The sequence below is a fragment of the Podarcis pityusensis genome (assembly GCF_964106645.2).
Source record: "Podarcis pityusensis genome assembly, chromosome: 1".
Lineage (NCBI taxonomy): Eukaryota > Metazoa > Chordata > Lepidosauria > Squamata > Lacertidae > Podarcis > Podarcis pityusensis.
Genome location: NC_138028.1, coordinates 67,232,064 through 67,253,682, shown reverse-complemented (window position 1 = coordinate 67,253,682; position 21,619 = coordinate 67,232,064). Strand labels below are relative to the sequence as shown.

The following is a 21,619-nucleotide window of genomic DNA, read 5'->3' as shown; positions in this document are numbered from 1 at the left end:
TGCTCCTCCAAAGGAGGGGTGGTGGTGGATGTAAAAGTGGGGGTGGGGGCAGGCAAGCAGTCTCAGCAGGATTCAGTCTTCAATTTCAGAACCATGTATGCAGCATTTGGGCAGTAAACCTCCTCTTACAGCTTCCCTTAAGCCATATAGCCAAAGACACAAATATGGGCTGTTTCCTGCATAAACTGCATTTGAAGACACTGCAGGGAGTGTCTTCCAGAGTCTTAACCACCCAGCCGTTGTGACATTGCCTAATTATACTGTAACAATATTCTAAACATTGCCACAATAAACTATTCTAGATAATATTGATGACAAGGTAGGAAATGTATACATATACATTTGAGCCATATTGCTCATGCAAGTCTTGGCGTAGCTTATTCATATTCAAGACATTACACCACCAATTCTTAATAGCCTTGAAGTATATTCATTGATTGTTGCTCATGAAACTCTTTCTGCAACATTGGAACTCTCTGAGCCAAACATTCATACCAGTGTGTCAAATAGGAAAACCTTTCTGGGAACATTTGTTAACCAATTTTATTTTCTTACACTTATTGCCAACCTTTTTTCCTTTACGGAATTCAAGGTGACATACATGTCGTTGAGAGTCACCCACCCAAAGCACTGACCAGACTCAGCCGTGCTTTGCTTCAGGGAGGTGGCATCATCCAGACCACAAACCCTAGTACAGACTGTATGCATGCATATGCTTCAACAGTCACCTTTGTAAAAATGACATACAACATACTTTTTCATGCTTTTGAGGTTAAGAGCATGCACTAGCTCGAGAACTGTAAGAAATGACACAGATATAAATACGTTCAAAAGCTCTCCAGGGCTGAAAAGCCATTAAGTAGTTTATGCTTCAAGTATTCATCTTGTACAAGCATTCAAGGACCTGTTACTTAATAGTAAAGTCCAAACGGCCACCCACCCCAGCTTTCACAGTTTGATTCAATGGATGTCTGCTGGCTGCATGTTGACCTCTCTCTTGCAAAACGAAAACATTCAGAGTTGTGCTATTATTATTAGGATGGCAACAGAAGTTACATTTGGAATGTGTGTTTTTTGCGACCAAAACTTTGTCACCAGCAGGTGGTACCCTTGCCTAATGATGTGTAGATGTCCACAGTGCTACACTAGAGCAGGCTTGAAGGTCTTTAGAGCAGATCTGCATGAGCAAAGATTTAGGAACAAAACAAGCAGACACAAAATGCTCATGGAACTGCTATTTGCTATAAAGCCAGTTTTTGAACAGGACAGAACAGTGTTCTGATTTTCATAAAGGAAACAAGAAGCAGCTGTGTGCAATACAACAGTCCTAATAAACAGTCACATGAATGCTGCAGTGAAGAAAGTAGGTAATACAAATACTTTAAATTAAGGACAACTTTTTCCCCTAGTGTGGAAACTTCTGCCTCCAGAATATTTATGGAATGGGAAAACTTATCTTAATCTCCTGATCTGTGGCAGGCTTACAACATTCCATCTGCAGAACTACTGAGACTTTGAAAGAAAAAAGCCTGGGTGTATGAAAGGGCCACTGCTTGCTTTGCAATTTAGGTTGAAAAGTTAAAGTAACCCTCTTCTTCCAATTAATTCCTTAAATTTATAGCAGGCATTATTAAGGAAGGCAGTCCTCACAATATTATCTAAGTTTCAAGCAGCTGGTGGTTTTACTGCTTTCTGGTAGTCCATTTGGTCCGTTCATGCTCTCTAAACATAATTTTCTGAGAATTGTTTTGTTTTTAGCTATTATGGTAAAAAGCTCATCGAGCACAAATCCATAGAAATTAATCCACTGTAAGCATACTGCAAGAGTGAAACTGCAGCATTTAAGAAATGCAGTATCAAGGTAAATGAATATTTTCATTGCATCTTGAGCAGAGATTTTTTTTTAGCTCATCCAATATAAGAGATGCTGGTAAGGGAGAATGTCACAGAAAGAAATAATCATGCCAGTGGGGTACCACTTCACTACTTGGCCTTATGAAGTAAGGGACAATACATTTTCTTATTGCAGACCTCATGTACAATGCAGAACACAAGTTGGGAGGGAGAGAGGAAAACTGAATACTGGACTGGAATAGTCTTTCAAGGGTGGGAGTGTTAGTGTCCAACAGGAGACACATTAGATACAGCTTTAGTGTAAGTGGTCAAGTAAATAATTAGCATGTTTATCATATCAGGGGATCGTTATACCAGACTGGAAGAAAAACATGGTGTTGGTTGTACTAACCATTCATAAGGGGTGATACCTTAGAAAACTAACATGATTCCAATAATATGCACCATGAGCAAGTACAAAATATAGAAAATGGATCACTGACTAGTAAACGGCTCACTGTGCTTTAAAATATATTTACATACTCTTAATTTTACTACTTCTAAAAATGTTGCATAGGTTCTTTGACTGCATGTATTAAGTACCTAGACCTTAGGGTTTTCATTGCTGTTGGGGTGGGAGATGTGAAAAACAGCACTTAAAAAGGTTTCACACATTTCAGTGGCATATTTTTAAACAGAGCACCCAGCCTGGACCAGTCATATCCCCTAATACAACTGAGGTATTAAGAGCGGTGTTGGTCACATGGAATCTTCATCACCAGTCCTCAAACGTTGTTGTTAAAAATCTATCATCATTCAGCAACTGATCTTGGCTTAACATAGTCTGGAAAAAAACAAACCATAGTAGACTTCATAAATCACAGATGTATGTGATTAGATCCTCTACAGATTTAGCTGAGATTCACATGGGCATAAATCCTCTACAGATTTAGCTGAGATTCACATGGGCTTATTTAAGATAATTATTATATATAACACCCAGTTTTCTAACCTAATTGGAAACAGTAGAAGCTAGTTGCACACAAGTAATTTGCTTAGCTATTTCATTTGCTTTCAGGCAAATTTAATCCCTGAAATTTATAGTGTTTATAGTGTGTGGAATTAAGGTCATGCATAGTATAAGCAACAAGACTTTGACTTTTGAGAATGTCAGGTGTATGGAGAAATAGATGTAACTGCTCAACAAATAAAGCAGTGGCTCATATCCTTTACTGGCATTTGTACATAACTAATAGTCTTGGAAAGCTAGTTCAGCAAATGTTGCAATGCAGACTGGGATCAAAAGGCAATTGCGGCATGCATTAAACACTCTTCCCTATGCAGATAATCCCTTTCTGCATTTGACTTGTTTTGCAAAATGCGTGTAATAACCTAAAGTCCTCTTCTCATACGACTGAAAATTTGCTTAAGTCATTAGGAAAGATAAATTCATTTTGCATGCAATCTACAAAGATATAAATATTTCCATTCCAGGCCTTAAAATGTAAATTTACTTAGGTCAAATTTGTGTTTTTAATTGAACTCCATAATATAGTCTTACTTATAGGAGTTTTAACTATAAATGAATATAAATGAACATGAGTAATTAACATATCAATGCACCTCATCTCAGTTTTGAATTTGCGCATACGATGAGGTTATGAATGACAAATTAGTACTTACTGTGAGGTTGTTTATTCCTTGAGAAAGTTCCCCTATTTGCATTACTGTTCCTTCTGAATGTTCCATCTGTAAAACCATTCAGCTTGATGAAATTAAAACAGCTAATTCAAACACTACATGCTTTATATTTTCTGAACCATTGTGCGTATACAAGAGGTGCTTTTATCTTCAGAAAAAAATAGGTTTAATTATATTACTATCTTCGAAGTCATTTTTCTGAATGTCATTCTTGTCCGACTTTAAATTTCATTTTTTTAAAAGCAACATTAGAATCTGAGTATTTGAACTATTTCTAAACTGCACATTAGCCATACTCAGAGTAATCGACACCTTTCCATTGAATATAGTCTGTTAATAGGATAGCAGGGCCAAAAATATTAAATTTGAGGCAATTCATTTTACAATAACGTAACTAAAAAAATAAATAAATCCAAGGGGTTTGCCTTATTCATAATTTGGGTGCTATTCTACATTTTCAGAACAAAAGCCGTTTTCCATCAGTCAAGAGCATTTCAAGATGCATACATGCAGGTTCAACTTTTCAGCATGCTGCCATCATAATTGGGGAAAAAAAGGTTGTTCGTGCTTTGAGCGTATTCAGTGATGTCAGTGATTTCACAAACCTGTCTATATACTTCATATTGAGATCCATCATTTTGGCATGTTCATTTTTAAAATTAGAATGATTCCCCCTCCACTACTGCCTGTAAATTTAAGCTATTAGAAACTCAAATCACCAGTAAGTCTGTATTAGGCTTTGCAACTTTTCCTTGCCATACACACATACAGCCCTCTAATTCAGTTGCTCTCAGTTTATGGCAGACAGCCTCTTCACCTGCAAATTCAAGCTTGCCTGATTATTATAACAAAGAGCCCAAACCTTAAAAATGTGATTTGCAAAACCTGCATAGTGTCTGTGTGTGTGTATGTGTGTGTGTGTGTATATATATATATATATATATATATATATATATGGGGGGATGACGACTGGTGGAATCCAACCAAATTTGTTTCTTTAATCAACAATTCCATGTGTTTGATGCGACTCTCTTCACACCTGCCTTTGCATATGCAGTGCTTCCACCTAAATGCAGGGGAGCCTTCATTTGCGCAACAGATCTCTTGTGTATGCAAGGAACCACTGATACTTTGAAAACCAATAAATTTTTTAAAAAGAAAGAAAATATTAAGGTACAGTACACATATGTTACCCACCAACAACACTGTACAATGCACAAAATACGTCTCAAAGGGAAATACCCAGTTTCAAGGTGCTGAACACGAAAATGACAATAACGTTAGTTGATTGGCTCCTGCTTAGGAGATGCAAAGATGATCATGTATAAATAAGCCAGTCTGAAATAAGTACAGTATTTCAATGCTGTGTTTCAAACTCCTATCCTTAGCCTGAAGCTAAGGAGAAGTGGGAGGTATTGTTTGCCGGGTGTGTTATTTTAATTGTAAGCTTTTTAAGGAGCTTGGCTGGGAAGCAAAATTGGGGGGGGGGGGGGGACAGCCAAGAGATGAAAGCACACAACACAGTTCTGATCACATGCACACCTCCTTCCTACCTGTTCTAAGGCTGCCTAGGATTGTAGGACAAATGGATAATGATAAAATTGCTTGCATTAGATAAAACAAAATAATAAATTACATTTTAAATTATGGAATAATGAAATGTGTTAGATGTAATGAATCGTGCATATAAAAAATAATAATTAAAAAAATCAACTTTCGACAATTAGTCTTTTCGATCTACTACCATTTTTTTGATTCTGTTTCTGACTTGGAAACCAGAATCCACGGAAGTTGCATCAGACTGTTGTACCTTGCAGAAAGCTCAAGCTCCAGCTGCTCCATTTTTCAGGTTTTAAAAAATTACTTTACACACACTTCTCAGTATTACCAATAGGGCGGCAATTTGGATAACCTCTTCAAAAACTCTTTTAAGTTTTAAGGTTGATTCCGTCACAATAATCACAACGTGAGAAGTTGGGACATTTCCCCCCAAATGCGTTACTTTTATTGTTTTGTTCGATAAAGTTGTTTGTTCATTCTTCTTCTTTTTTTATAGATATATCGTTAGCTCCTTTAATAACATATCATGTACATTCAGTGTGGTGCAGACACTGCACAGATGAAATAAGCATGTCTTATTAAAAATATACAATCCAGTTGTACTATTCAGAATAAAATAGACACATCTTTACAACTGCTTACAATATAAAGCTAATATAAAAAGTTAAAAATATCTCTGGGTAGCGCTTACGGAATGTATATATGTATAAACATATGGCCCTGGAGCAGCAGTGCATGCACAGCACCCTTGCTGGATTGGGGCTTTGGGCTGCCTGGACTTCAACTACGACTGTTGTGTAAAGCTTTTTGCATTCCTGAAAAAGGGCTCAAGAAGGTGAGTAGGATGACACAGTGGTTGCAAATGAAAAATAATTCAGATGGCATTTTAAGTATCAGATTCTTCAAGCCTCATCCCAATACATTCATTAAATCCATGCAGATGCATTATGCATTTTAGGTTAAATTGAAACAAAAGGTTATTTGTAAGCTTTGGAATGCATGAAGAGGATGGAAGGTGAGTGACATCAGTCCGCCTGGCCCACCTGATCCAGTTTGTCTAATTCTTTGTCAGGGAGGGCATTATGCACTTTGTAGGAGCCGTAGCTTCTCTGAGTACCGTTGGTGGTACTTGGGCTGGTATCCATAGGGCAAATGTAATCCGTAGATTCATCAAATTTCTTTTTTCGCAAGTTTCCAAAATGTGAAAATCCAAGTTTCTTTGGCTAATGAGAATGAGAAGCGGGGGGGGGGGGGGGGAGGAAGAGTACAACATCAGAGAAACGTAGTACTAGTAATCATCATCATCCTTTATCCAAAGACCACAGAACAGTATAGTACAGTCATAGCTCGGAAGTCGAACGCCTTGTGACTTGAACGTTTTGGCTCCTGAACGCCGTGAACAGTGAGTGTTCCAGTTTGCAAATGTTCTTTGGAACCCAAATGTCTGACACGGGTTCTGATTGGCTGCAGGAGCTTCCAACTGGAAGCTGTGCCTTGGTTTCCAAATGTTTTGGAAGTCGAATGGACTTCCAGAACGGATTCCATTCGACTTCTGGGGTACGACTGTATTAGGAACTGCTGCTTCAATTAATTGAAACTGTTTCAGGTCAAGGCAATACTTAATACAGAGCTGTGAACAATGCTCTGTCTGTGTGTTTGCTGGCCCAGATTTGCTGCCATTAAACTAGGGATGGGGAACCTGTAGACCTCCAGAACTCTTTGAGCTCCAGCTCCCAACATCCTGACTGCTGGGCTGATAAGAAACGGGAGTCCATCACCATCTGGAGGGCCAAAGATTCCTCATCTCTGCATACACTCCTCGTTTCAGAGAAACACAGAATGTAGAGCCCAGTCCAAGGCATTTTGTCACCTGAGGCAGACCCCAAAGTGATGCCACCCTCCACACCAGGGAAACCTGGAAAAAGGAGGTGAGAGAGAGATTGACATTGGGATCCAGCGAAACTGCCCCAGTGAATCCTGCTGCCTGAGGCAGTCAACTCACTTTGTCTCATAGGTGGGCTGGTCTTGGATCAATGCATGCTAAGGGCTACTTCCCTGAACAACTACTTCTCCATGACTTCTAAAAAAGCAAGCAAACTTCTGCATAATAAGGGAGTGTGCTGCTTTCAGCAAAATTTGCAAGAACAGATCCCACTAAATATGTATTATTACTATAGGTTTGCAATCTTAATTAAAAGTTTCAGCAGATAAACGAAGTATTATTATTATTATTATTATTATTATTATTATTATTATTATTATAAAATACACAACAGGTACTGATATTGTATCCAACAACAGACAGGTCTTAACACATGCATCAATGTGTGAAAGCCAGGAGCTATGTGCTTCAGTCTCATGGTTGTATACGTACTACAGACTTAAAAGAATTGCCAGCTTCCTCACCAAGTCAGACTTAACAGGATTCTTTGGGGTAAGCCATAACAGTTGCTAAAATAGGCTGTGGTGTACAGATATATAATCTGCTGCTGAGAAATTAAGAACACTCACAACAACTCAACTCTTCCAAAGACTGGCTTGCAAATTTGCAAAGTAGGAAATTGTGGGCAGGTTTTGGTGCTGCCCCAAGGATTAGTGCCAGCACAAGGGAATTCTCCCCCACTTCCATACACAGTCTGTGCCATCACCAAATCTGCTCTGGAAAGTTAGGGGGGAACCCAGAACAGATTTTAAATACCGTATTTTTCGCACCATAGGACGCACCGGCCCATAGGACGCATCAAGTTTTTTTGGGGGGGAAAATAAAGAAAAAAAAAATATTCCCCCCCCCCCAGGCGCTTCTGGGGCCGGCAGCGGGGAGAAGCGCTCTTCTCCCCGCAGTCCGCCTTCAGATCAGGTCCGGGGACAGCGGGAAGACGCGCTGCGCCTCCCAGCTGTCCCCGGAGCTTGCGGGGCAGGCAGCGGGGAGAAGCGCTCTTCTCCCTGCCGCCCGCCTTGAGATCAAGTCCGGGGACAGCGGGAAGACGCGCTGCGCCTCCCAGCTGTCCCCGGAGCTTGCGGGGCAGGCAGCGGGGTCTCCCCGCCGTCAGCCTCCAAACCACTTCGGGAGACAGTGGGATGGCGGCGTTCCGCCTCCCTCTGTCCCCCGACCTTGTGGGGCTGGCGCTGGGGCTCTCCTGAAGCCTGGAGAGCGAGAGGGGTCGGTGCGCACCGACCCCTCTCGCTCTCCAGGCTTCAGTGAAAGCCTGCATTCGCACCATAGGACGCACACACATTTCCCCTTCATTTTTGGAGGGGAAAAAGTGCGTCCTATAGTGCGAAAAATACGGTATATATATATTTATTCATCATTTTTATGTTATAATGATTAAAAACATGTATACACTGCAACAAGCAAACCATGAACAACCTAATAAAATGAAAGAAACTGACTGTGTCTTGTGCTAAAACTTTTCCCAGGACAGATTTAGGGGGCAGAGAATATTTCGTTGCACAAAGAAATATCCTTGCACTGATACAAAGTATTCTGTTTAACACTCCGTTTAATACAACCCTGTGGTTGTGGTTGTTATTGTTTTCCCATGTGGCCTACCCGGACTTTTGCAGTGGTAGTCAGAGGCGCATAAGCTGTAGATTCCAATATTTCTCTTTTTTCTTGCTGTGCCTCTGGTCCAATTAGCACATTGAAATTAGTGGTTAAGTGGCGTCTTAGCAGCGTTTTTTGAGGTGGAATGTTGAGAAGCATTGCCAGAGCATCACCATTAAAACGAGGTTCAAGGATCTGTCAGGAAAAATAACACACATGCTGCATTTATACATGCCCCCTAAGCAATTGAGCAGAAGGATGCTTTGAATTATCTGAGCACTTCAACCCTTCTCTGCAGCATTTAGAATGCTTCCTGGCATTGCAGAGAGAAAGCAGCAGCTCTTCATTTGTTTGCAACCATCAGCTGTATAAAATTAATAGAACATCCATTTGCGATTTTCAGTAGCACCAGTTTAAGACTCTGTATAGGGTGATTGTAGGCACAACCATGCACAGAGCCTGCAGTTCCTGATCTACAGGTTAGTATGCACAATACATTTCCATGTGACCACGGTATGTTCATAATATTTGCCTGGATCCTGAGTTGCCTTTCTGTGAATGGAAGGGAACCTGATCATAATCATGGAAGGAGGTGGGGGGAGATGAAGTTTGCAGTTCTTTGCCCCATTCACACACAGTTCTGGAAGGCCCCCAAACCTCCAGAGCACTTTGGGGATGGAGGGTGCACAGAGGGGGCTGCATTGGACATTGGAAATCATATTCTCCACGTCCACCAGAAGGAGCATCTCACAAGCAGAATTCTGCTCATATCATCCAGGTAAAGATATTCTTTGGGGAAAATCAAAGAAAAAGCAAGGGCACTGGACCTCATGGATCTTATAATGTAGCAAAACAATGCAGAAGAAAAGGAAGGGAAAGGCAGAGGAAGAAGAGATGAATACGTGTACACACAAACTTAGCTCCTCCATTCTAATCTCTCCATATGTTGTTGGACTGCAACGCTCTAGATCAGGAGTGGGCAACCTGTGGCCTCCTGATGTTCCTAGACTCCAACTCTGATCAGCCCCAGTCAGCATGGCCAATGCACCATCGGGAGAGCATCGTGTTGGCTAGCTCTGCTCTATAGGCATCAAGGCAAGAAGCGAGGTTACAGGGAACCAGGCAGAGGGCCTTCTTGGTAGAGGTGCCCTCCCAGTGGAACGCCCTCCCACCAGATGTCAAGGAGATAAAGAACAACACAACTTTTAGAAGACATCCGAAGGCAGTCTATATAGGGGAGCTTTTAATGTTTGACATTTTATTTTTGTTGGAAGCCGCCCAGAGTGGCTGAGGATACCCAGTCAGATGGACAGGCTACAAATAATAACATTATTAAGATAATGATGACAAGGCGGAGTTTAGAAAGGGATCTGCATGATGAGGAAAGAGCAGTGCATTCTGGGAAATTACAGAGCTTGCTGTGTGTAATTATCTCTTCTAATTTATTCTAACAGAGGCGGTAGAATGTTGTGCTCTTCCAATTTCACATGGAGATTTACCGCCTCATTGAAATGATGAAATAATTGTGCAAGCCAGAGCACATATTTGAACATATATGGATCTCCAGGTCAAGGCAAACGTGCCCAATGGGCTGTTTTTCTCATCTGCCATAGCAAATAAACTCAGTGTAGCTGAGTATACCTTGAGTACTGTGATGGCTTCATGAGCTGTCTTTTAGAAATCAGTGCACTAGCAAAGAATATAGTAGTGCTTATTTTGCCTTAGACAGCTAAGAATCCAAAAATATTCCCCATATGACCTGCTGTCAAGAGCATCATTACTTTTAACCCCCCCCCCCCCCCCCGCAATTGCTGATCTTCAATCTAAGCCATCTGACTCTTGCAATGTTGCGAAGGATGTTCGGTATTGAAAAACAATTTGTCCTGCCCAGCATGCACCTGTTACAGCACCCATCCACTGAGAGGTTCAGCTGACACTTTATCAATTGCTGATTTGAAAGTAATTTCCGCTCTCTAATTTCAGCTTCACAGATCCATATCGTAAATGACAAAGAGTGGGGGACTAGCTTCTTAGCTACCACAAGTTTATAAAATGTAATTTATATGTTGTCAAATGGCTTAAAACTAATCAATGAATACATTTCCTGCCACAACAAACAACACTCTCATTTTGTTCAGCTCACAGCATAGAGTACAAAAAATGCTTAGGAAAACCGATTTTTAAACATATATAGAAGCAAAAGGCAAGATCTGGTTTCTTACAATAAGGCCACCATGAACTCCACTTCCTCGAAGGTTCGGTGCATATTCTGCCAGATCTACTGATCTGAGCCATTCCATTACTCTGTGATTGGACCACTGAACTACTTCGGAAGGCGAAATGTTATTCTGTGTTGAGGAAAGATAGATACATACATGCACACGGTTAAGATACAGAAACGACAAGTCCACTTACTATTTTTATCTGTTTGCTTGAAAATAGCTATTAAAACAATTCCTCCTTTGCAGCCAGTAATTTCCCCCCAGACCTGCAGCGCTGCTGAGTTTTGCTCAGAAAGTAATGCATTTCAGTAAGTTAAATGAGGTGTGTACTCATTATAGCCTTTCTTTAAAAAGGCCTTCAATGCCTCCAGCCAAGCTTCTAAGTACAAACTATACAGGAGGAATTCAACTCTGCAATAAGGTGACCATTCCATCAGGGCAACATTCTTCACTCTCCTCCCCCTGCATGCTGTTCTTGGGAGTTTGCCTGACACCCCTGAGCCACTGTGGGTGGGCAGGGGTACCCAAAGATAGAAGGGGGTGGGAGCATCCCATTAGATGCATTTTCTTTACAAACTGCCCTTACGTTTCTACAATCGTCAAACAAAAGCCACTGGGCCCACTATGTCATAGGAATGAATTGCAAATAATGGGAGTGAGTAATGAATGCTTAGCTTAGAAGAGGACTCTGTGCTGCCAGGAACAGGCACTGCCAGCTTAGTCACAAGCTCAGCATGCCAACGCTGCAAAACAAAAGTGGCTGAACACACACAACCAAGCCTGAGATGCCTAATCTCCTGAGAACGATCAAGAACTAGCCCTCAGGCCCTTTATCCTCTGTCCCTCAGAATCAGCACACGTGCTCAGACACTGGTGTTAGAAGGTGAATGTAATAGCATGTGGTCCAGATAACAAAAAGTGTGAAGATAAATTTATCTCCTGATAGTTGGGGGAAAGAGTGCAAAATCTGGGGCAGGAGGCAGCATCTGTTGGGGCAAGAGCTCTGCATCTATCTGGGTAGCATGACACTCCTTCCTTCTCATGTTGAACTCCTAGACTGGCCATCTAGCAGTCAGACAACTGTCCCTCTGCAGAGTATGTGTTAATGTACAAGTCTGCCAAGGCGTGTTTGCATGTGAACATGCACTAAACGTCTTCTGAAGTGCATTCAATAAAAGCAGCACTTTGTCTTTCCTCCCATACAACACTCTCAACTAAATTATTTCTGGTTTGATACGGATCTGCAAAGTTTGACATGTATTTCACCCCAGAAGAGAATCTGCTCTTCTTCTTTTTTAGGAGGTGGGAGCAGAGAGAGGGTGGATAAACAAGGTTTATTCTAGGAAGGAAACCCATGGTAACAGGGACGATATCTTTCTCACCTCGTCCGCCGGCCTCCTCCGTAGGCAGTGAGGATTGAAACCGTTCACATGGAGCACGTGAATGGCACACTTAATGCTGAGATGATGCAACTGGCTTGTGACTTTGAGGAAAAGGAGGTCATTCTGCAAGAGAACAAAAGCGGCAAGCCAAGTCAACAAACAACAGTTTATTCTGCAATGAGCTGAGCAGATCAGAACTTGAGATCCAACCCACGTGGTCTGTTCTAGTTGTCTTCTTAAGGCATTCAGGAACTGGGAAAAGCAACACACAAGGGTCGAGCTGCGGGGATTGAATAGTCTTCCTCCATCTCATACTTTCTTCAAGTTGGAGGGCAACCATCTGAAGCAAGGAGCCCACTTTTGCTTGGGCAGATTCTCCATGTGACTCAGATTTTTCTTGGTTATCCATCAAACAGAAGCTTCCACAAGTACAAGAGGCTTCCTTGCTTCAAACAGTCACCCTCCAACTCATGAGTAGCAATGCGGGGGGAACAAGCATGCTCACCCTTCACCACCACCTTCAAAGATCCTGAATACGGCTCAACTGAAACCTGTGTTTTGGTTGGGGGGCACGATATGAACCAGATCGCTGCCTTGACTTTTATGGTTGCCAAAACCTACAGAGCCCCTTCCAGTAACTCAGTGAAAGGGGCACACCACTCACTTAGAGGTTCCCTGATTTTGCCCACAGACTGTTTCCCTCCAAGATTATCTAGGGGGGTTCTTTTTGATTTGGTACAGTGCCTCAGTATGCAAGTGACCAGTAGATGTTGAGGGCCTGGTCTTGCTGCATCTCAGACCTAGTCAGGGTGGCAGAAACTTGCCCATTTCCCAACCTATTCAGTCTCCTGTATTCCAGATGCTATTTGTCTGGAAAGGGTCTGAATAAACAACTACTTCACAAAGTTCTTTGAGGGCAAATCATGGCCTACAAATTCTTACTGGTCCAGAAGAAGAAGTGTTATGTTTTATGATTTTGAAATTAGACTTTATACATTTAAAAACAAATTAGGAACACAATTTGTTAAAATCCAAATGTAAAACTGTAATTCCAGTGTGAGGATTCTCCCCCTCCCCAACTTTTATTTGAGCGAAAGAAAAGGCTCTTTCTATGCACAAATTATGAAAGGTCAAGGCTTCTTACCACAGTTAAATATTGCAGCATCCTGCCATCAACTCTCGATTCGTGAAACTGATCTTTATATTGAGGTAAGCCAATATCATCAAGCCATCCTACAGAACACACAGAGTCCACGGTATAATATAAAAATCTTTTCCAAAAATCTTTTTTATTTAGAGAATAAATGGTACCTTTCCTGCCCCTTCTATAACCTCTGAGTGCTATTTCTCACCATATATGCTCATCTTTTCGAGTTTTGCAATTACAACAGCCACTTAAATATGAAGATTGATATTAATACTGTTAACAGGTGTTACAAAGCCATTTAACCCTAATGTGACTATTCATGGAGTTTACTGATAAAATGAAAAACAAAACTCCAATTCTGAGTCCCTGTACCCTGATAATAGTATACTGAGTTTTTGAAGATGAAATATGAGTTTTTCATCCCCGCTTCCCTTCACCCTGAAACTAAACCAAAACAGATTTTGCAAAGTGGGTGAAAAAGCTCACCAGCAGCTCTTTCATTTCATTTTTACCACTTAAAATACTTACGAGTCACCCAGATATGATCTAGCTGAGCAGACTTATCATCTTGTTTTGTATTGATAGCTTTAACAGCCAAAACCAATTTCTTCCTGTGCAGAGGTTGCTTTATTCCTAGTTCCTGCAAAGTATAGTAATAATGAAAATTAAAACAGTTCTGCCAACTTGGCACTTGGACAGATGGAACATACTACCTGCTGTATTTCTGAGACTTTCTAGAGGTTATTTTCTGAAAATTTACACCCCAAGGGAGTCAAAATGGTTGCTTGGTGGTTTACCAAAGGGGAGCTATTGAAAGAGAAATTATTCAATGAAACATGATGAATATTAGAATCTGCAGTATATAAGTGCACCTCTGGATCAGAACCACCATTTTCAATGTGAGGATGTCAGCTTAAATTCTCTGACACTTAAGAGTGGGATCCAAACCCCCCATCTTGCACACTCTGTATGTGAATGAGGATGGATCAGGGGTCTAACTTTTTTGAGGGGGGGGGGAAACTTGGGCTGCTCTGACTTCCCTCAGAATGGTACCATTGTCATTCTAGATTTCTTACCTTTTCCATATCCTGCGGTGTTGCTGTTAAGAGGGTGTGGCCAGATGTCACCCATTGTCGTGCAAAAATGACATACTGCCCAAGACCGAAGTCTTCAAGCCAGTTACAGACTCGTTCAGTGCCCCATTGGGCAAATGGGGCGTTATGATCACTAGGAAGCACAGATAAAGAATGGAGGTTCATGTTAGTGTAACAGTATGACTGCTTCTTGCAACACTTGGCAAACCACTTTGCACTCGAATCGTCAGGCTCACTTTCACAATAATTAAGTGACTATACAACCTTTAGAAGACTTCTGAAGGCAGCCCTTTATAGGGAAGCTTTTAATGTTGATGCTTTATTATGTTTTTATATATGCTGGAAGCCTCCCAGAGTGGCTGTGGCAACCCAGTCAGATGGGCAGGCTACAAATTAATAATAATCATCTATGGTTATTGATGGGGGAGGGAGATTGAAAGAGAGGCTCACGCCCTCTTGAAGCTGACTTTTGTTTATACTGAATCATTAAATGTCACTAGGTATCATTTGCCTTTGATCAGTAATAACACTGGAATATAAATCACTTAATGGATGGTGCACTTTGCTCCATTCTGTTAGAAAATCCCTCTCTTTTCTTGTCACTGTGTCAAGGCTAAATGAGGAAATATGGTTGACATGAAAGTTGGCAAGTGCTTATGGCACAACAGCAGTTGTGGCACAACAGCAGTTAGGCAACATTGTGCCACACAATGTAGTCTTGTTGCAAATGCTGAAGAAAGCATTCATCAGTTACCTGGAAGCAACAAAAGCAAATAAACAAAAGCTGAATGCCACAGGGACAAGGTAATAAGATACAATGTGGAAAAGAAAGGCAGAAAAACCTGGCCCCGCCCCAGACACTGCTATCAAGTACTCCTGCAATAGATGTGATCTTGTCCGACAATGGGCCATTTACTAGTAAGAAGTCAAAGGTTTCGAAGGAAATAGCTCAGACTTTCTCCTGGAATTGGAGGTATGCTTTTCCCACTGCTCTATGAATGGGGGGCGGGGAATATTTGCTTGACGGTGCAGTTTTGTTGAAAACAGTCCACAGAACTCTACAAAATTTACAAAATTATTTACAAAATTATTTGTAGGACTTCACAAAACCTATACACTATTTGATTTTAATAAAACCTCAAAACAGTTTACAAAGTTTCATTATGCAATAATCCACAAGGACAAAACAGAAAGCATGAACCCAGCCTTTACCTCTTCTGTCCCTTGGTGTCCTTTGACCGAGACAATCTAGGTCCAGCTGTTGCACGGAGGCCACCTCTTCGAAATTCAACCAAGCCCAGATCATCTCCAGGGAAATTTCCAGACTGGGTCCTGCGTATTCTTTTTGGGAAATATTCAAAATAGGAAGTTGCTAGACATCAAAATGCAAAGTGCAGCTTTAACATAAAAACACAAGAACTTGCAAGATAGCAGGAACGCTTCTAGTTAGGTCTCTGTAGTGGCATTAAAAAAAAAAAAAAGATACAGAAGATTGAAAAAACTTACTTTCCCCATATTTTCTTTATTCCTCTTGGACTTCTTTTATTTTCCGGAGATAATGGAGACTGTGCACCAGATTCTGTTCCCGATGACAAAGGTGAAAGGTCATCTGAATTCATTGTACCATCCATATTGTCAGAGTCCCCTGTGATTGATAAATGCCATTGAGATTTATGAAGCCATGGTACAAAATGCAAAAGGAAAAAAATCATAATCCCCAAAACATCTTAAAATCATATAGGGCTAAGTACCTCCGATTTTACTTGGCAACATTCCTGAAATAATGGTCCATGATTCTTCTCAGATTTAGAAACTGCATTTTTTATTACTAGTTAGAGGACTTCTTCCCCGTAATGTATCAAAACATATAAAGACAAAGAGCTACCTAAAGATTTCTGCAATCACATTATAAAATGGTTTACCAGAAAACTACCGTTTAGTAACATTCATCTTATTTGTAGTATGAATATAGGATTGAAAATTACATCCTTCTGAAAAAAGTATGGCAGTTGAATTTCTAAGATTATTGTGGGTGCCTATGCTCCTGCCCACCTAGCAGTTCGAAAGCACGTCAAAGTGCAAGTAGATAAATAGGTACCGCTCCTGAGGGAAATTAAACGGCGTTTTAGTGTGCTGCTCTGGTTCGCCAGAAGCGGCTTAGTCATGCTGGCCACATGAGCTGTACGCTGGCTCCCTCGGCCAATAAAGCGAGATGAGTGCCGCAACCCCAGAGTCGGTCACGACTGGACCTAATGGTCAGAGGTGCCTTTACCTTTATGTTAAAACATTATTGCCAAAATAAATTTAGGAAGGTTTTTGTATTTTAAAAAATGGTTAAATAAGGAGCCACATTAAACTACCCCTTTCCAATATATCAATTTTGCTTCCAAAGTAATAGATGTCTAGCACCAATTAGAATCAGCCACTAGATTGAATCTCTGTTCTAGTTCAGAGATTGAAGTCTAGCACTGTCTGCCCACATTTCATTTACTAGGAGCTAAATTGGGCTCTTCCCTTTCAGTGTAAAAAATCAAGATTCCAGACAGTCCACTATGTGCAATTCATATTTGCAATCAAGAGGTAACGGGGGACCCCCCAATTCATTGCTAGCTTAAAAGCTGTGGATTGACTAGGTGTACGATACCTAAGATTGGTGCACTGACACTCCTGATGCGATCTTCAATCATTCCAAGAACCAGAAAGCCACATGAAGAAGCAAAGATGATGGGAAATTCAAGCAAAGGAAAGTTACAGAAAAGCAAAGAAAGCCAAAAGCCAAAAGCAGGAAATAAAAAATTGACAGGAAGCAAAAGTAACAAAGCAGATGAAGTTGAACATTTGGGGGCCTGCTGTCTATAGTTCAAAATAGTCTAAAGTGAGACCTGTGAAATTTTTTTTATAAAGGATCCACAATGCATTATGCAGTTTAAAAAAAACTGCTTTCCACATGGAACTCTCCTAAGTGAAAATGAAAATAAGAATAAAATGCAGGCTGTTCCCACTTAAACACAAAATAAATCCCAGTAATATGTAGTTGATGTTTCTTTTTACAAAAAAAACAAATCAAAACTCCGCTTTAGACTCACTTACCAGCTTGATTTATAGAGAGCAGCCAGAGAACTTTGCTTTCCCCAGGGAAGTCTAGGGTTTGAAACTATTACTTAATATTTTAAATTGTCTAGGATGTTTAAAAGGGGCATCTTAACACTCTGTAATTAAAGCAGCAGGCATATGCATGTAGTCTACTTCTTTCAGGGGCTCCAATATCAAAAGGTAATGGTTGCAGACAGATGTGCAAGGTCCATTATCTGACATTCCACTGTATTTAATGGAGCTTAGTCCCAAGCAGACATGCTTAGAGACAGGTTTTCCCTTTACACAGCCTTGCCAAGCATGGTAGCTGCTAGCCTAGATGAAGTCATGCCCACAAAGCATTCGGCATATGGAATTTCAGCCTCCCCTGCAAATTGTCTAACAGTAGTCTTTGCAGGGGTAAACAAAATTCCATATTCTGTACATCCCAGTTGTTGTAATGGCTCACATTAAACATGACCAAGCAGAGTCCTGGGGTTTAAGCTACTTGGAAATCCAACTTTCCACCTTCTAGTAGGTGGAAACAGATTTCCTCCTTTAATTTAGCAAAGTCCTGGAAGCATCATACTATGTGCTTAGGAGAATGCTGGTTAAATTTGGACAGCTGTGTAAAGAATAGCATCTAAAAATTAACTACTATAAAGTCAAGGTCACTTTATTTGGCAAGAGGACTACCAAGTCCAGGTGGACTCTAGATGGTAACACCCTAAAGCAAGTACCCAGATTTAAATATCTAGGATTACTTATCGATGGTAAGTCATCATGGAAACCCCATCTGGAAACAATTAAGCTACCGTAGATTCCGGCGTATAAGATGGCTTTTTAACCCCAGAAAAGAGGTTAAAATGTCGGGGGTCGTCATACGCCAGGTATGGGCGGCGTGGAGCGGAGCCCGCCCCGCAATGCTGCGGCGGCTCCGAAGCAGTAGCAGTGGCGACGGGCTCCGCTCCGCGCCGGGAGAAAGCCACCCGGCACGGAGCCTGCTCCCCCCCCCCCGCTGTTTCGGAAGCAGCAGCAGGGGGGCGGGCTCCACTCCGGGCGGCTTTCTCCCGGCGCAGAGCTGCCCAGCATATTAGGCAACTGGGTTTATAAGACGAACCCCCAAATTGCAGCTGCCAATTTGGGGGGTCATCTAATATGCCCAGTTGCCTAATACGCCAGAATCTATGGTAATATCTGGCCATTCTACTGGGCAGCTATATGGGTTCTTTTATTCAAAGATCCTGGTCTCTAAAATCATCGTCCAAATGCTCTACGGGGCTGAAATATTGGGGAATTGGTGTTAAATCTGAAATAGAGGTCCTACAGGCAGATTTGGGGCTTTCCTGCGGGACATCGGCAGCCCATGTCAGAGCTAGCAGTCAGAATTGATCTAGCCTATCTGAGATAGTGGAGCAGGCTAAATGCCTTCAAGGAACACACTCTTACTAAGCTCTGCTGGTTAGAGCAACTAAGGACAGGTTGCTGGCCAAGATAAGCTTAGGGCTTATAGTCTTCAAATGGAGAGCTACTTAGCCTTTAGCCCACGTGACCTTAGAAATTGGATGCCAACCACGACAGAATATCCATCATTGCTGCCCATTTCTCTACTTGGTACCCCCAAATTTAAGACCAATCATCTTGAGACACTGACCTTCCCACAACTATGGAGGGCCTTTGTAGAAATAAAATTCCAACAGATGCCCTCAGCATATTTAGAGGGGAGAGATTGGGGAATTCCCTATAAGGATCGCAAATGTATATATGGATGCATTCAGGCAGAGGACATTACACACTCCCTGCTGATTTGCCCCCTGTATACAACGCCCAGAGGAAATTTATATCGCCAATTCTTAATTCACTTCCAGGTCAATCTGCACAGGAAGTGCCAGTTGAATTCCTAGCAGATAAACACCTATATATTACACACCAGGAAGCCAAATTTGCGCTGGCAGCCAAGAAGCTCCATTCCAATCTCGAATGTACTTCAATCTTAAATTTTAATGTTGTGAATTTCTTTTTATGTTGTAAACTGCTTCAGGTTATGTTGTATGATTTTAGATGAAAGTTCTCCTTAAATTCTCTATCCTCCATTGTAAAGGCCTTGGCTATATACAATAAAATTGACGGACTGACTGCTAAAACCCAAGCTGCATATCACACGAAGGCATGCTCTTATTGTTCTCCTCCCTGAAGTACGTACTCAGGCTCTGTATGCTGTTGTCTCCGTTGCCATTCACACGGCACGTACTTGGAGAAGGAGTACTGTATACCCCAGTATCGCCGTTGTGTGCAGGTCGAGGAAGCTTCCCTGGCAAGGTTTGGTATTTGCTGCTTTTCACGAATGGCTTATTCTGTGTTTTTGTAAAAAACATTTTTTAAAAAACAACAACAACAAACCTCAGTATTTTTCTCTAAAGTGCACAATATTCATTTCAATCAGAAGCAGACAAACTTTTTAGCTTTTCAGAAGAATCAGTGCTGGGACAATACATAGTTTTCCATGGTGGCACCAGGTTTCGGTGGAAAGTTTCCCAGTTTATGCACACAGATTCCCAGGGAAATGAGGAGCTTTTCACATCAGATCGCTCTTGTTGTGGTCATTTGAGATAACAATTGGGGACATCAGAAGTAGGAAAGGAGGCAAGGTGTGGCCCTGTTCTGAATGATGCTACTGAGTAGGAAACATCTGACAATTGCAAAATCCAGAAAGATGAAGACATTAGCAAGTACGTCGACTTGTTTAACTGTTTTGTGGGTCACCAACAGAATGCATGCTCTCCTTTCTATACTGTTTTATTCTTGTGTGCTGCTATTTTATGAATCACTTTTGATATTCTTGCATGAAATAAATACCGCCACCTATTTGACCTGGAGCCAAGCACATCCCTAAGCTCACAATTGCCTCCATCATCTCCAGCACACAGAACTTTCTCCCCCGCACTCTTTGCAGCACATGAAGAGCATTTGTTTTCTTTGAAGCCATGGGGAATTCATGGTTCTGCCTTTGTGGGAAAGCAAGGAATGGCATCATCATATTTAGCTCAATCGCCCTGGCATGTGTCTTCATCCAGCTGCCCCCAAGGAAAACTTGCTTATAACTGAAGATCAAAAAGTTGAAGCTGAACTAGTTTGCTCAAACTTATCAGTGTATTGACTCTCAGAGAGGCATTCAAGGGGAAAACAAAGAAGAGAAGAACCACAACATAAAATGAGGATTATGTTAAGTAAATGTTAAAATGGAGTTAATATACCTCTTGTGCTACATCACGTTCTACTGGTTTCGCATCTACATGCTATGAAGTTGCAGGAAATGTGAGGGAGAGAAAGCAACAAACAAAATGTTAGTGTCAAATGGAACGTGACATTTTAGTCTAATTTCTAGTGATCCTCAGCGAGCACAAGAGCAGATTTATTTTCTCCTCAGTATAGAGCACCATGTCGACCTGACATTACTGCGTGTCTCATGCCTTCTAAATTTATAAATACATCTCAAATATAGCTTCTACAGAGGCTAATAGAATTTGTTTCATTGTTTTCTACAGGCAGTGTGTACAGGGTTGCCTCCAACGTTAGCCCTCTTCAGAGTAAACGTATTGAAATTAATGGACATGACCTCATGTAGGACTCAGAAGGCTATGTCCCACTGTGTCTAAGGAAGTGCTTTCAAATTTCGGCATATAAAACACTTGTTTGTTTTATATACAAAAACTGTTTAAATACTTGCAATAATTAACACAAAGTGCACAGAAGTGAGTTGTTGACAGGTTCGAAGGATGTGCGGTTTCTAGGCAGAAGCTGAAATTCTTTGCTCAAGTGCATAATGGTTTGTACTCTTGAGCCAAGTGGTAGACTTGGGACTCTTACGATAGAAATTTGTGATGTATCTCTGTAAATTCTAGTGTTTGCACATCCAAATTATATACCCAATAAATACCCAGAATATGATGAAGAAGGAGAAAATAGACCTCTGAATTCTGGAATAACTAGAGAAGCTAGACCTTCATTCATTTGTCTTATACAACATTACAAAACAAACTACAAACATAAAATGAAAAACT

At 41.1% G+C, this 21,619-nt stretch overlaps 1 protein-coding gene across 12 annotated transcripts in view; it reads right to left on the bottom strand.

The window, feature by feature from the left end:
- Positions 1-525: 525 nt before the first annotated feature.
- The window catches only part of PPFIBP2 (PPFIA binding protein 2), a 108,105-nt gene continuing 87,011 nt past the window's right edge, over positions 526-21,619 (bottom strand). For 9 of the 12 annotated variants that reach the window (XM_081011942.1, XM_081011938.1, XM_081011944.1 and 6 more), the window contains 14 exons: positions 20,813-20,854; positions 19,762-19,912; positions 17,131-17,163; positions 15,993-16,131; positions 15,699-15,827; positions 14,469-14,619; positions 13,921-14,032; positions 13,390-13,478; positions 12,246-12,368; positions 10,864-10,989; positions 8,648-8,836; positions 6,138-6,317; positions 3,517-3,582; positions 526-2,677 (listed from right to left, as the gene is read on the bottom strand). In XM_081011942.1, coding sequence (XP_080868068.1) covers positions 2,609-2,677; positions 3,517-3,582; positions 6,138-6,317; positions 8,648-8,836; positions 10,864-10,989; positions 12,246-12,368; positions 13,390-13,478; positions 13,921-14,032; positions 14,469-14,619; positions 15,699-15,827; positions 15,993-16,131; positions 17,131-17,163; positions 19,762-19,912; positions 20,813-20,854 — 1,599 coding nt within the window. In that variant the 3' untranslated portion in view covers positions 526-2,608. Of the gene's footprint in view, positions 2,678-3,516; positions 3,583-5,512; positions 6,318-8,647; positions 8,837-10,863; positions 10,990-12,245; positions 12,369-13,389; positions 13,479-13,920; positions 14,033-14,468; positions 14,620-15,698; positions 15,828-15,992; positions 16,132-17,130; positions 17,164-19,761; positions 19,913-20,812; positions 20,855-21,619 lie in introns of those variants that run through there. The other 3 variants (XM_081011945.1, XM_081011943.1, XM_081011946.1) reach the window with 3 other exon arrangements.